General features: G+C 37.0%; 1 protein-coding gene across 3 annotated transcripts in view; it reads left to right on the top strand.

The window, feature by feature from the left end:
* The window catches only part of WWP1 (WW domain containing E3 ubiquitin protein ligase 1), a 140593-nt gene that overhangs the window by 44879 nt on the left and 79157 nt on the right, over positions 1 to 16557 (top strand). For 2 of the 3 annotated variants that reach the window (XM_050801228.1, XM_050801226.1), the window contains exons 6-8: positions 9500 to 9637; positions 9730 to 9796; positions 13443 to 13627. In XM_050801228.1, coding sequence (XP_050657185.1) covers positions 9500 to 9637; positions 9730 to 9796; positions 13443 to 13627 — 390 coding nt within the window. The remainder of the gene's footprint in view (positions 1 to 9499; positions 9638 to 9729; positions 9797 to 13442; positions 13628 to 16557) is intronic. The other variant, XM_050801227.1, reaches the window with a different exon arrangement.

Genomic DNA, 16557 nt, shown 5'->3' with positions numbered 1-16557 from the left:
GACACATTCTCATATATATATAGATATATATATATATATTTATTTTTTTTTTTCCCTTGAGACAGGATCTCACTCTGTCACTCAGGCTGGAGTGCAGGGGTGCAGTCTCAGCTCACTGCAGCCTTTGCCTCCTGGGTTCAAGCAATTCTCCCACCTCAGCCTCCTCAGTAACTGGGATTACAGACGTGCGCTACCATGGACCACCATGTTCGGCTCATTTTTGTATTTTTTGGTAGAGACGGGGTTTCACCATGTTGGCCAGGCTGGTCTCGAACTCCTGACCTCAAGTGATCTGCCTGCCTCAGCCTCTGAAAGTGCTAGGATTATAGGCACGACCCACCACAACCTAGCTGGTGTTTTATATTTTTATATAATTTTCTTCCGTCTTCATAATGAAAAGTTAGCTTCATTTAAGCACTGTTCAGTAAGGGCTGCTGTCCAATAGAACCTCTGCAGTGATGGTTATGTTCTGTATCTCTGCTATCCAATATGGTAGCCTTTAGTCATGTATGGCAGTTGAGCATTTGTAATGTGGCATGTAGAACTAAAGGCTTTAATTTTAAACTTGATTTATTTTAATTAAATTTACATTTAAATAGCCATATGTGGCCACTGGCTACCGTATTGGTCAGTGCAGTATCAGACTCTTTTGTGTTTGAATTGCAAAATCAGAATTTATCTCTGCCATTTTTTTTTGTAATAGCTTTGCTTTCCTTCCTACTTACTTTTATATTTCTCTTAGGTAGAGTTTTAATTTTATCACTAGATATCAGGTTGTCTTTTTTTTTTGTTTTCTGAATGTTGCCCAGGCCAGTGACTGTTCACAGGTGCTATCCTAGTGTACTGTAGCCTCCAACTCCTGGACTCAAGCGATCCTCCCACCACAGTCTTCTGATGCCACTACACTTGGCTAGGTTGTCTTTTTTGTAAGGATCAATTCTGGAAGCTCCTTGAGTATTTTCTTAATTGTTAGTTTGAAATCTGTGTTTGTTTTCTCCTTCATTATGATTTGCTGCCATTTGTCTTTTGTGTTTCCCCTGGCACACATACTAATATAATCTAATCATAATCCCTTATTGCCTTTTCTTCCCCCTAGGTATTTCACTGTGTCATCTGTTTGGTCTGTGTTCTGGTTTTGATTGATACTGTTTGTCATTCCTTTATTTCTTGCTTACAATGTTGTTTTGAAATTTTCATGTTTTCCATTGTATTTTTAGTCTTCAAAATATCATTTCTTTTATAATAGTTCTTAATAATTTCATTTAAACATCTTGGTAGATTATATTAACCAATAATTCTTATTTTATTTGCCTAAGATTTTAAAAGTTTTTCGTAGAACAGAAGGATTTATTCTTTTGACTTCTGCAGTCTTTTAAATCAGACCTGAGTTGCTTTTTAATTTTATATTCCCATTTGCTAACAGCCAGTAGAATTGTCTTCTTATTTATGATTTTTTTAAAATAAAAATGCCTTTGTTGTTTTGATATGTTTGGTTCAAATCTCCCTATCTTCCAAGAAGTTGCATATTTTACCTCAGGTATGCTTTGATAACTTGCTTAAAGTTAGAAACCCTTAAAATTAATTGTATTTTTTACTTTCTTAGATCTGGGACTTTTCTTCATTAAATAAACATTTATTGAGTTTTAGGAAGAAACATACAAAACATAGAAAGAATATGTGGTTCTGACCACTCCCCCATTCTACCATAGTAGGAACCCAACAGTCTACCATATCAAAATAGATTTTGCAGTTGTTGAGGTCATTTGTTCCTTTTCAGATTTATGAGGCTAATTTCTTCCTTTGTTCAAGGCTCCCTATCGTTTTCTCTTATATTTCATGGTTTTTCATCTGTCTTTTCAGATATATTTGGGGTAATGGTGGGGGAGCGATTTATATGAATAGGCATTTTTTTCTATTTTTGAAGTTTTTTTTTTTAATTTCTTCACCCTTGATGGCATGTGTTATTACAACCATTTGTAACCTTAAATAAAACCCAAGACTCACCTCACATAAATTATTTGTATTGTTTTCCTCAGAATCCAACTCACTGCGGCTTATTAGGGAGATTGTTCCACTTCTTCACATTTAAACCCTAGTGAGCTTTCACTGCTTAACCTTCATCTGTTTTGTATAAGTCCCAAAGCTTTTGCTCCTTTAATCCTCTAATACATTGTCTCAGAATGTTTGTGGATTTAAGCCATCATTTGTGCCTCAGTTAACCTTCAGTTCTGTGTTCAGGTCACTTGAACAACATTCCAAAGTATGGAAATTATTTATTTGGCTCTGCAGAGATGTGTGGTATTTTTAACTTTCTTTCCTTCATGTCACCAGTGTGAGATACTGATATCTGAGGTATGTTTCACTTACTCAGCCTCACTATTGCTTAAAGTACATAGGAAAAAAAAAATCCCTCTATTGTCACAGATAAACAAAACTGGGACACTGTTTAGAGTGGTTAGGACATACTTTAATCAGTAATATGTTTTTGCAATAAGGAAGAGATTCCAGCATGAACCAAACCCAATTTTGATTTGTGTAGAGGTTACTGGGTCTTTTAAAAGGAGAATGAAGGAGTGGGGGCGAGGGGTTCAATGGAGGCTCAGTAGAGTCAGGAAAATGAAAAATTACAAAAGCTCGGTCAGTGTAAATGCAATTAGGCCCTTGTGTTTGGTAGCTGGCAAGTAACAAAGTCAGGATTCTGTCCTCCCACAGAGACAGGGAGACAAAAGCCCTATCCTTCCCGATGATTGCATTTTAAAGGAATGTCTTTCAGGCCCTTGAGAAAGACACTCACATATTCTAGGAGACAGAGGAAGGATTTACCATTGTAAGCCCTTTTTAGTAAAAGCTCTAAGAAAGAGGAGTCGGGGGCCTATCATCAGGTGTTGGCTACAACAGGCAGTAAATTCTTTTGGCAGCCTTAAGTTTTCTCAGGCAGGCGCTTTAAGGGGAGTTAGGGTTATCCCTAAGAGCCTTGAACTGTTAGAAACTATGGTAATGCTTGCTGAAGTCTTTCCGTGTGTGTGCAATGGTGGTCCAAGTGGTGCTTGTGGTAGTGAAGTTGCCGATGAAATAATTTGGGCTGAGTTTGCAGTTTTTCTAGGTCAAGATTGAGGCCTAGTCAAGAAGGTTCTGAGGACCCTGACTAGAGTTTGATTAAAGAGAGAATCTTTGTCACTATACCCATAGGTGAAAACCGTAGGAATAGTATAGCTAACATACACATTAGAGTATATTTAGAACTTCACTTTGTGTTTCAATTTTGAGGCTGAGAGAACCACTTTAAATATTCCAGAGAGGAGTGAGATGGCTGCCATTCAAATACTGGTAATTAGACTGAGGTTTTTTATTTATTTATTTTTTATGGTGTTAATAGAACCAAGAACTTAGTTTTTGTCAGGGAAAGCATTTTGAAATCCATTAAGGTCATTTCAAAGTAAATTATGTCCAAAATGATTTATAATGAATAATTCTCTCTTTATATTGAATGGTGGGGAAATACAGCAGAGAAATGTGTCATTTGTGGTACTGGACAGAGTATAATCAAATTGGATTTTATTTTATAATTTTCTTTAGCCTTATTAACTGGGTGAATTCGCTTATTTAGTTTATACTGAGACAAATTTTGTTTTATAAATTCACTTACTATCAACACAAACTCAGACATTTTGAAGTCAAACTTTGAATAAACAGTATTTTCACATTCAGTGATATAAGTGCCTCTTTATTCTTTTTTTTTTTTTTTTTTTTTTTTTTTTTTGAGACGGAGTCTCGCTCTGTCTCCCGGGCTGGAGTTGCAGTGGCTGGATCTCAGCTCACTGCAAGCTCCGCCTCCCAGGTTCACGCCATTCTCCTGCCTCAGCCTCCCGAGTAGCTGGGACTACAGGCACCGCCACCTCGCCCGGCTAGTTTTTTGTATTTTTTAGTAGAGACGGGGTTTCACCATGTTCACCAGGTTGGTCTCGATCTCCTGACCTCGTGATCCACCCGTCTCGGCCTCTTTATTCTTTAGAAATTTTTTTTGTATTGAAATTACTGGGAGGTAAAAGGGAATGCAAAGTTTTCAGGAAGTTCAGCTGCCTTCCTGAAAAGTTCTGCTAATTTATATACACAATGTAGCATATGGCAGTGCCCATTTGTAAATATTTGCCACATTAATTGGTAAAAAAGATGAGTTTTATTATCAAAGCATTTCTTTGATTATTAATAAGGTCAGATGTTTATTAATCATTCATACTTCATCATTTATGATTGTCTCATGCTCTGTACATTTTTTTATTGGTTTGTTTAGTTTTTTTCTCACTGATTCATAAGAGCTCTTATTTTTTTTCTCTCAGTTAATCATTAGTCTTTTTATTTTTTAATTTGTATTTATTTATTTTTTTTGAGACAGGGTCTCACTCTGTCACCCAGGCTGGAGTGCAGTGGCACGATCTCGGCTCACTGCAACCTCTGCCTCCTGGGTTCTAGCCATTCTCCTTGCCTCAGCCTCCCCTCAAGGCTCTTAGGGATAACCCTAGCTACTTAACTTTGTGAGTAGCTGGGACTGCAGGCACGTGCCACCATGCCTGACTAATTTTTGTATTTTTAGTTGAGGCAGGGTTTCTCTGGGTTGGCTAGGCTGATCTTGAACTCCTGGCCTCAAGTGATCCACCCACCTCAGCCTCCCAGAGTGCTAGGATTACAGATTTATTATAAATAAATAAGTAAATAAATTCTGAAATTTTTTGTTACATGGCAGGAAGTGGGAGCTTAACTTTGTGAGTTGTTGAACATTGACTCATAGCATGATATAATGAAAAGACTTAGGAATTAGAAAACTTTGCTATTATTGGGACTGTCGCTTACAAGCTATGTAACCTTATGTATTCATTTTGTTTCTAAAAATTTGGTTTTTCTCATACTTACGAGTACGTTGGCCAGCCTCTAAAATGGCCTCCAAGCATTCATACCTTCTGGTGTTCCAACACCCTTCTGTAGTCCCCCTCCCACACTGTGTCACAGATGATCTGTGTGATCACTAGATTGTGGCAGAAGTGATGGTGTATGACCTCTGAGACTTAGTCGTATAGGCATTTTAGCTTTTGCCTTGTTCTCTTGGAGTACTCACCATGGGAAATCAGCAACCATTGGGAAGACTCTCACAAAGCCCTGTGGAGGGGCACTGAGGTCTCCTCTCAGCAGCCAGCACCCCCACCTGCCAGATGTGTGTGTGCCCCTCTTGAGTTCTTGGCAATAATGAGTGATTATTGTTATTTTTAGCCAGTAAGTTTTAGGATAATTTGTTACTCAGCAATAGATAATACATTGAGCAGTTTTTAAAAACTGCTTCAAAATGTGGCTCTGAGCTAAATAGAAATCTCTGAAACACGTTTTCAACAAATCCGTGATTTATAGAACAAATTACCTACTTATTTATCTGCCTCCTCAGAGACTCAAGTTGTTCTGTCTCAAATTGCTAGGAGGTACGAAAAAAATCAGCTTCTGCCTTGTAAGAGTAAGTTCCCCTAGGACAGGACTACCTTAATCACTTAGTTTAAATGTTTCTTAAGCACTTACCTTCTCTCAGCTGCTGAGGATACATCACTGAATTAGTTGGACAAGATCTCTCTGCTCTGCTAGAGATTTCAGTTCGTTTGGGGAGGTCGACTGAAAAACAGAAACATTCTTTTTGTGGTAAGTGCATTGAAGGAAATGAGCAAAGCAGTGGTAAGGAGATCTCCTTTAGGCTAGTCAGGGTTTGTCCTGCTTCTTCCCCAGCTACAGTGCCTGGCACACTGCAGGCACTCAAATATTGAATGGATAAATATGTCTGAGTTGGTTTGTTTATACTATGACAGAATAATATCTTTTTCCCTCTGACACACACATATACATTCACATGTAGATGGGAATTATTTATGTGATTGTCCTTCCAGTTTTATGATCCAAAATGTTCCATGTTCAGAATTGTGAAATAATATATACTGTAAACACCCTCCCACTGCAGAAAACCTAGGTACTGGATTGAACAAATCTTTGTGGCATTGATGATTTTGCAAAAAGGTAGAGGACTGTTCTTCTTAAAAAAAAAAAAAAAAAAGCCAGGAGATGAGGGGATTGGGGTAAAGAAAACCTCATGAACCAGAATTAGAATAGTCTGCCATACCAATAGCAGATTTAATGATGCTGAGCTTTTGGCTAATAGCCAGAGATAAGGGAGCTGAACTTGAACTCCTCTAGTCTACACTCTTGGGTGTACAATGAAACCACTGTAAAATTAGGGCATATCATCAAACCACTGGTAAAAATTAGCTTAAAATTAGTTTAAGCTAACGTCAGATAATAAACGTAAGGGAATAAGCCACCAGAAGCAGAGGTTTTCCGTAAAGAGACAGATTGTAAACATTTGAGCATGTAGGCCATATGTGGTTTCTGTTACACCAATTAACTTGCCATTTTAACGTGAAAGCAGCCATAGAAAATATGTAAATGAATGAGTGTGACTGTGTTCAAATAAAACTTTATTTATGAAAAATAGGTAATGGGCCAGATTTTTGAGGAGATATTTTAAGAGAGAATGGCTGCAAGTTTTTGAACACTAATGAAAAACGTGAGTCCACAGATTCATACTGTCCCAAACAAGAGAGCAAAGAGAAAGTCATGCCTAGTGACCAGGCCACTAGGTGACCAGGTCAGGATCAAACCCTGACCAGCCTAAAGGGGACCTCCTTACCACTGCTTTGCTCATTTCCTTCAATGCACTTACCACTAAAAGAATGTTTTTGTTTTTTGGTCTACCTCCCCATATCATAGTGAAATGCATAATACCAAAGACAAATAAATTTAAAAAGCAGCTGTAGAGAAAAACTGGGTATTTGCAAAGATTTATGAATTAGAATTGCAGAATTAGTAATAGGAGAAGATAGTGGAAAAATATCTTCAAAGAGTTGAGAGGAGATCATTACCGATATAAAATTATATGTCCAACAAGTCTGTCTTTTGAGGATGAGAATGCAGACATTTATAGATAAATAAAAGTGAAAGAACTTACCAAGAAACACACACTAAAGAGATTTTAAAAGGCTGTTCTTTAGGAATCTGGTCAAACAGCTTCATATTTTAAGGAGAAACCAAATCACCAAATTCCAGACACTTGAAATCATGGGAGATGACAAGAATGCAATTGTATGTCAGTCAATATAGTTTTCTTCAGATATTGATTATTAGAGAAAGCTGAAATTTGTGCTTTTGTAGTTTTCTTTTTTTTTTTTTGGAGAAGAAGTCTTGCTCTGTCGCCCAGGCTAGAGTGCAGTGGCGCAATCTGGGCTCACTGCAGCCTCTGCCTCCCAGATTCAAGCAATTCTGCCTCAGCCTCCCAAGTAGCTGGGACTACAGGTGCCTGCCACCCAGCTAATTTTTTTGTATTTTTAATAGAGACGGAGTTTCACCATGTTGGCCAGGATGGTCTTGATCTCCTGACTTTGTGATCTACCCGCCTCGGCCTCCCAAAATGCTGGGATTACAGGCGTGAGCCACTGTGCCTGGCTGCTTTTATAGTTTTTTTGTGTGTGTGCTTTTGTATTTCCTTTAGTTTTTCTAGTTGTTTAATTGGTTTTTTTTTTGTTTGGTTTTTTTTTGGGGGGGATGTAAAGTAGAATTGAGGTCTGTGATGCTACAAATGGTTGGGGTATTCTATAAGGTCTTTTATTACATGGTTTAAACTTTTTTTTTGCTAACAATTTCTTTTTCTTTCCTTCTTTCTTTTTTGAGACAGGGCCTCACTCTGTTACTCCCACTAGAGTGCAATAGTGCATTCATCATTTGCTGCAGCCTTGAACTCCTGGGCTTACAGGATCCTCTCATCTCAGCCTCCTGAGTAGCTGGGAATACAGGAACATGCCACTGCACCTGGCTAATTTTTAATTTAAAAAATAAAATAGAGACAGGGTCTTGCTATGCTGGCCAGGTTGGTCTTGAACTCCTGGGCTCAAGTGATCCGCCTACCTCACCTCCCAAAATGCTAGGATTAGAGGCGTAAGCCACCATGCCTGGCCTTAATTTTTAAATTTTTTATAGAGACTAGATCTCACTGTGTTGCTGGTATCAAACTCCTAACTCAAGGGATCCTCCTGTGTCGGCCTCCCAAAGTGCTGGGGTTACAAGTGTGAGCCACCAGGCCTAGCCACAAAGAATTTCTGTCCAGTGATTAGTAGTTCTAGATTTTTGTCTTGTCTTTTCTGTACATAGATAACTGTGAACATACTTATTCTGGGCATTTGGTAAATGGAGAACCTCCCCTCCCCACCCAAATTTGTTAAATATAGGAAAGATCAAATATAGGAAAGATCAAAGTTAAGGACTTCATCTAAAACGTGAAATGTTCCGTGATTGCAAAAACTGCAGAAAGCCACCGAAGATCAGATTGAAGTATTTGGCCTCAGTTTGAATAATAAAGTGATCACTGATAACTTTCTCTTTTAGTTTTTATTTTTAAATTATAAATTGACAAATTGTAGTTGTGTATATTTATGGGATACGGAGTGATGTTATGATCAATTAATACAATGTGGAATAATTAAACCAAGTGTATTAACATGTCTGTCACCTCAAATACTTATGTTTTTTTTTGTGATGAGAACATTTGGAATTTACTGTTAGCAATTTTGAATGTACCACACATTATTTACTGTGTAAATCACACTGTACAATATCTCAAAGAAACAAAAATTCCTTCTAACTGAAGCTGTATTCTTTTACCTTCATCTCTACTTTTCTCTAAGCCCCTTCTAATAACTATTAATATATAGTCTAATATATAGAAGTCTAATATATCACTTAATACATAGTCTAAATATATAGTCTAATAGAAATTGAAGCAAAATGACCTTGAATTTAAGAAAGAACTAGTTGTTCTAATAATGGGAAGGAAGTATTTATCCTTATATGAAAATGATGATAAACGATTGTCACAATACGTAGCATTTATCGAGCATGTAAACTGTGCCTCAGAAGTGGTGCTAGAGCTGTCTGTATGGTTTTGCATTTGGTCCTCAACACTGTCCCTTTAGTTTGAAATCCATCGTCTCCATTTTGTAATTAAGAAACCAAGGCTTAAAGACGTTTGAGTAAGTTGCTGAATACACGGCCAGTAAGTAGCAGAACTGGAATTTGAAACCAAACTTACCTGACTCTTGCGCAGAAATTTTGCCTCAGCCACAAGAGTCCTCTGTGGTACCTTAAGCTGAAAAGCAAGTTTAGATAATTGCTACAGTTATTATTTAGATGTATTTATATGTTCTCCAACATTTATAATATGCACAGAAGCAATTAAAGCTGATATTGAAAGCATGGGATTGAGGGGGAAAGAGGAATTACTTAACTAAGTGTCAAAGGCATGCAAAGAATTCCTTCCAAATGTCAAGTACTGAATTAGAGTGATTCTTGAAATGTAATTTTGATTTCTGAAGCATTTTTATGTATGGCAAAAGCTTTTAAATTAGAATATTCTTCTTTCTAGTGGAAAGAGTGAAAGAACAATTAAAACTTTCCTTGGAAAACAAGAATGGCATAGCACAGACTGGTGAATTGACAGTTGTGCTTGATGGATTGGTGATTGAGCAAGAAAATATAACAAACTGCAGCTCATCTCCAACCAGTAAGCTAACTTTATATGTTTGTAAAATTTAAAGGAAAAAGAATGAGCAAGAAGTATATAAAAACCTAGTTTCTTTCTTTCTTGTTGTTCAGTAGAAATACAGCAAAATGGTGATGCCTTACATGAAAATGGAGAGCCTTCAGCAAGGACAACTGCCAGGTAGAATATTTTATTTGAATATGGGTGGCGACATGATGTGGAACATATTTCCTGAATAAGAAGTTTTATATTTTACCTTAGTTTAGAATTTGCCACAGAATTTAGAAGCTTATGTCTAAACATGTCATTTGGTTAATTCTTGTGAAAGTAGCTTTTTAAAAAATTACAGCTTTATTGAGATATCATACATATATCATGAAATTCACTTTTTAAAAGTATATGTTTTAGTAGTTTTTAATATATTAACATAGTTGTGTTACCTTCTCTACTGTGTGATTTCAGAACATTCTACCCTGAAGAGAAACCATGTATGCATGAGTACTCACTCTCCATTTTTCCCTGTACCCATAAATCTACTTTTTCTGTGTCTGAATTGTCTATTCTGGCCATTTTATATACATGGATTCATACAGTATGTGATCTTTTGTGACTGGCTTCTTTTTCTCAGCATGTTTCAAAGTTCATTTATGTTGTAGCATGTATAGTGCTTTATTTCTTTTTATTGAAAATGGCTTTTTAAAATCTGTATTTAGACATATTTTATAAGTACAGTCAGTTACTATGGATAAATAGGTATCATACCGCTCTCTGGATTGGCATTATGCTGTAAATCATGAGAAGGTAAATGCTCCACAGATTGTGGCCTTCTTTCAGACATCATTGTGGCCTTCCCTCAGATATATCATTCTAACATTTCAGAAACACCCTGGCATTCACAGTTCGTGACAATTAATAAAGGTTTTTTTTGTTTGAAGTAATTTAAATTGGAATAAAAGTATATAATAGATCAAATAAAGTGGAATTAGCACCTGAAAATATAAAAATATACTGTTGTAAAACGGACTCATTACCTTTGAAAAAGCATACTGGTATGTGACAAAGTGTGACCTTTATTAATCTATAGTTTTTAGTATCATTTCTTCTAACCTGCCATTTAGTGATTCTCATTAGACCACCTGAACAGATAAGTATGCCTTCTGAATGTATATTTGGTTTAAGTAAATATATTTAATGTCCATGTAATTAAAAAAATTTTAGATGGGTAGAGGAGCTTGAATTACTACCAAATATTGTCGATTGCATAGTAAGACTCTTTGAATTAAAGATTAGTTCTATAATACCAGGAGAAATTCAGATGGGTTATTTTACCTAGACTTCTGAATCACTGATTCTTGCTAGTTGCCTGGGGAGGGGTGTACAAATCACAATCATTTCAGTCTTTACCTGCCCAAACTTCCTAAACACATCTTGTTCCAAATGTATAGGTGACAAGGGAAAGGAGGGTGGGATTCATTAATCATTTGTTCATTCAACAGATACTTACTGAATGCCTGTTTGATGCCAGACATTAGTTCAGGTACTAAGAATACCAGCCGTGTTCCCATGAAATTGACATTCTGTTGAGATAAAGGTAGATAGTAGGCTGGGCACGGTGGCTCGTGCCTGTAATCCCAGTACTTTGGGAGGCTGAGGCGTGCAGATCATGAGGTCAGGAGTTCCAGACCAGCCTGGCCAACATGGTGAAACCCTGTCTCTACTAAAAATACAAAAAAATTAGCCAGGCGTGGTGGTGCGCACCTGTAATCCCAGCTACTTGGGAATCTGAGGCAGGAGAATTGCTTGAACCCGGGAGGCAGAGGTTGCAGTGAGCTGAGATCACGCCATTGCACTCCAGCTCTGGGTGACAGAGTAAGACTTCGTCTCGGGGAGGGGGGGGGAATATATATATACACACACACACATATATATGTGTGTGTATATATGTATATATATGTATAGTAAACAGAAGACATAAATACACTAATTGGACATAGCAATAAGCACTATGAAGTCATTTAAATGGGACAAGATGACAGGAATGGAAGGGAGCCTATTTTTAAGAGATGCCAAGGAATCATCTCTGAGGAAGTGTGATTTGAGCTAAGATTAATAAGCCAAGAATGAACCATCTGTGCAGAGTTCTGAGGGAAGAACTTTAAACTTTTCTGATAATTTCATAGTTATTATGTTTTACCACCTGGCGTATCATAATTTGTAATAAACATTTGAAGACTGTTCAGTATGTTTTTGATATTCAGTAAAATCGGTATCTGCTGCAAAGTGAGCAAGGATGAGCTCAGAGAGAAATAGGTTAGAGAGAAGATGGGATAAAGGTGTGGTTGATTTTCAAAAGATTTGTTGGCTAACCAGGAGAGTGACATGATGATCTGGTTTATATTTTTAAAACAATGCTCAGGCTGCTCTGTGGAGAGTAGATATGGGATGACCTGTGTATTTGGAAAAGCACTCCTGGCCACTTACAATTTCCAACTCCTTTAAAATTTTTTTGTTTTGTTTTTTTTAAACACTGTGTCTCACCAAATCGCCAGCTCCTTCCACTGCCAATAAGACTTAAAATGTTTGATTTTGTTGTTAGAGTTACTTATTTGCTAATGTATATACTACACATTTTTATAGTTCTGGGGTATAATATTTAGCTTTTTTTGATCATCCTGTAGTCATGATTTTAGTGCCTCGTATATGCTAATTTGTAATCAATATCTGAAGACTTTTTCACTTATTTTTCAAGATTTAATAAAGTTATAATAGTTTCATGCCAGGTACAATGGCTCACACCTATAATCCCAGCACTTTGGGGGTCAAGATGGGAGGATCACTTGAGGCCAGGAATTCGAGACCAGCCTGGGCAACAAAGGGAGATCCAATCTCTACAAAAATTTTAAAAATTAGCTGGACACTGTGATGCATGCCTGTGCTCTTAGCTGATCAAGAGGCTGAGACAGGAGGATTATTTGAGCCTAAGAGGTTGAGGCTGCAGTGAGCCACTGCACTCCAGCCTTGGTGACAAAGTGAGACCCTGTCTCTAAAAAAAAAAGAAAATTTACAGTAGTTTGTACTTGATTTTTATGATTCATATAATTTCATGAACTTTTTGAAACTACTTTCTTTTAGAGCTTTTAAAATAGATTAATATTAGTCTTAAATATTTAAAATGTACAATTTGAATATTTTTGTGAGAGACCTTATTTATTTTGACTTAGTATGTTTGTATACCTCAGTATTTTTTTATCTGCAGAATGGATATACTTAGAACTGAAAAGTAATTAAAACGTTAATATAAAACCTGTCATATCTTTGTTCATTACCTCTCATTTTACTTGAAATGTAAGAACTCAATTGTTTGGAAATAGAATCTAAAAAATTATTTTTATTTTTATTTTATTTATTTATTTATTTTTTGAGACGGAGTCTCGCTCTGTCGCCCAGGCTGGAGTGCAGTGGCTGGATCTCAGCTCACTGCAAGCTCCGCCTCCCGGGTTCACGCCATTCTCCTGCCTCAGCCTCCCGAGTAGCTGGGACTACAGGCGCCCGCCACCTCGCCCGGCTAGTTTTTTCTATTTTTTAGTAGAGACGGGGTTTCACCGTGTTAGCCAGGATGGTCTCGATCTCCTGACCTCGTGATCTGCCCGTCTCGGCCTCCCAAAGTGCTGGGATTACAGGCTTGAGCCACCGCGCCTGGCAAAAATTTTTAAAAAATAAATAACAGAAACTTAAGAGAACTCAATAAATAATTCTTATGAAAATTCTCATGAAATGTTGTTGACTTGTACTTAAATGATTGAAATAAGGCATTTTTTTTTTCAAGGTTGGCTGTTGAAGGCACGAATGGAATAGATAATCATGTACCTACAAGCACTCTAGTCCAAAACTCATGCTGCTCGTATGTAGTTAATGGAGACAACACACCTTCATCTCCATCTCAGGTTGCTGCCAGACCCAAAAATACACCAGCTCCAAAACCACTCACATCTGAGCCTGCCGATGACACTGGTAAGCAAGGCTATTTTTGACACCTTGTTTAAAGGAAAAGTAAATAAAGTTTATGTATCCATCCATGCCTACACTTCCCTTTTTGTGCAGTCCAGTCTTTTTGTGTGTGTGTGTGTGTGTGTGAGATGGAGTCTCACTCTATTGCCCAGTCTGGAGTGCAGTGGTGCGATCTCGGCTCACTGCAACCTCTGCCTCCTGGGTTCAAGCAATTCTCCTGCCTCGGCCTCCTGAGCAGTTGGGACTACAGGCACCCACCACCACGCCCAACTATAAGTTGTTGTATTTTTAGTAGAGACAGAGTTTCACCTCTTTGGCAACTGGCTGGTCTCGAACTCCTGACCTCAAGTGATCTGCCCGCCTCAGCCTCCCTAAAGTGTTGGGATGACAGGCATGAGCCACTGCACCCAGCCTGTGCAGTCTTTCTTAATATTCTAGTCTATGATAGGAATTTAAAAATTACAATGCCTGAAATTTTTCCTAATAATTTGAAACTTTCTGGATTGTTTAGGAAGATATTTCAAAAATATTTTAGAGGTCAGAACGTTTACTAAGCAAGTGCATATATGAGAGCTAGATTCTTAAGCTTTACGCCACAAAAAGTACTGTGTAATTCATGGTATAAAATATACTTCTGAAAGAACTTTAGTTAATTCATTGATTTCTTAGTAAAAGTAAGTAATGAATGGTTCTTTTATCCCCTCTTTCAGTATATAAATTTATTATTCTTGGCATCTAACTTGGTGGAAAAATGTACTAGGAGTTGAATAGCTCTCAGAAAGTTTATTTTCCAAAAGTAAGCTTTACTGTATTATAGAAGGAATGCCTAAGGAAGATGTCCTCTATAATCCTTAGTGGACTCAGTTATAAGATTCACAAATGTTTTGTTTGGTCATTGTATATTAACTCTTTCAGGTGAGTCTCCTGAAACTTAAACATCTTAGGATGTTTTTAAGATTATTAGCACACATATTGGGAATTAAGTTGAAATCCTGGTCTTTTTATTCAAGAGCCTGTATTCCTCCCTGTGTTTGTCCATTTCTGGGAAAGTATTCAGAAGTAGAAATACGTAAAGAAGCAATTCAGTATTTACATTAAAATAGATGGACCTTTTTGATAATGAGTCTTTTTTTTTTTTTTTTTTTTTTTTTTTTTTTTGAGACAGAGTCTCACTCTGTTGCCCAGGCTGGAGAGTGGTGGCAGGATTTCAGCTCACTACAACTTCTGCCTCCTGGGTTCAAGAGATTCTTGTGCCTTAGCCTCATGAGTAGCTGGGATTACAGGTGTGCGCCACCATGTCCCCCTAATTTTTGTATTTTTAGTAGAGACGGGGTTTCATCATATTGACCAGGCTGGTCTCAAACTCCTGACTTCAAGCGATCCACCTGCCTCAGCCTCCCAAAGTGCTGGGATGACAGGCGTGAGCCACTGTACCCAGCCAGTAATAAGTCTTAATTATGTATTTTTATCCAAGGTTGGTATTTGGGGGATGTTTACCAGGAGTTGTCTGAGAGTTTTCGTAAACATTGAGAACTGACACATGAATTATATTTTTAAAATTTAATTTCTTTAATAATGCTCCCCTTAAAAAAAAAAAAAAAAGGAGTAGACTAAAAGATGGTTTCCCAAGTACTCATAGTAGGTAGAATTTTTTAGTCTTAATTTAAGGTGGCTAGAAAACAAAGAGAGTAGATACAACTATTATGAAATTAATGAGCAAAGTTCATGTATTTTCTGATTTTCACCTACTTTCTAGTAAGAACATTTGTCTCTGATAGTTCTGTTAGCAAAGCAGAAAAGGAAATATCATCTTGGATTATTCAGGTTATTTCTAAATTAAGAACAGATCAGTTATAATTGCTACTATTTCTAATACAGGTGGAGTATCTCCAATCTAAAAAATCTCAAATCTAAAATGCTCCAACATCTGAAACTGTTTGAGCATTGACTTGATGCTGAAATTTCAGAAATGCTCACTGGAGCATTTCAGATTTTGGATTTTTGGATTAGGGATGCTAAACTGGCAAGTAAAATGCACATATTCCAAAATTTAAACAAATATCTGAAATCTGAAACATTTCTGGTTCCAAGCATTTTAGATAAGGGATATTTACCTTGAATATGGATTTGGAGGTTTTGCTCTTATTCCTAAAATATTCAGCTGATTGAATACATCTGTGAAAATATCCCTTGACCACTAATTAGTTGTATGTTTTGGCATGTGGATGTATTCAGATGTTGATGTAAAAAGGAGAAGAAATTGAGGCTTTCCTCATCATAGAATCTTAATTTATACCTCTACAGCTTGTCTGATACTGTGTAGATTCTTTCCATTGGTAATAAGTTCAGTTCTCACATTTCTTTCTTATTTATCCTTGCCTAAAATTTTAAGGTAAAAATAAAACGGATGTGAGGAACTAGAAATGAAGGTCTTATCATAATTCTCATGACATTTCATAGTAACTGTAAGGAAATCTATGACAATCTGAAAAATAGTGATAATAGCTCCTATTTGTGCCCTGCATGTTCTAAATAGTATATATGCATTAACAGATTTATCTCTCTCACAATAACTCTTTGAAATAGGTGGTAGTATTTTTCCTTTTCTCTGATGAAGGAACTGAGGCACTGAGAGGGCACAGCTAAGAAATAGAAGAACTGTAATTGACATTCCACTATCTGGCTATTGATTCTGTGCGCTTTGCTTTCTTCCTATTCATTTTGATGTGTGTGATTTTTATAGGATCTCAAAGCTATACAGTTCATCTTTTATGCTGCTAGGCTTCAAACAGCATTCCCCTAGCCTTTTCACCACCTCTGATTATTGCTAGTGACATCTGACAAAACAATCCAACTGTCATCATTCTATTGGCTGGTTTACAGAGGCTTCCGGAACCTGTTCTGTTGGTAGCAGCCATTTAACTGATGGCTTT

The sequence above is a fragment of the Macaca thibetana genome, chromosome 8 (assembly GCF_024542745.1).
Source record: "Macaca thibetana thibetana isolate TM-01 chromosome 8, ASM2454274v1, whole genome shotgun sequence".
Lineage (NCBI taxonomy): Eukaryota > Metazoa > Chordata > Mammalia > Primates > Cercopithecidae > Macaca > Macaca thibetana.
This window is presented reverse-complemented; position numbering and strand designations above follow the sequence as displayed.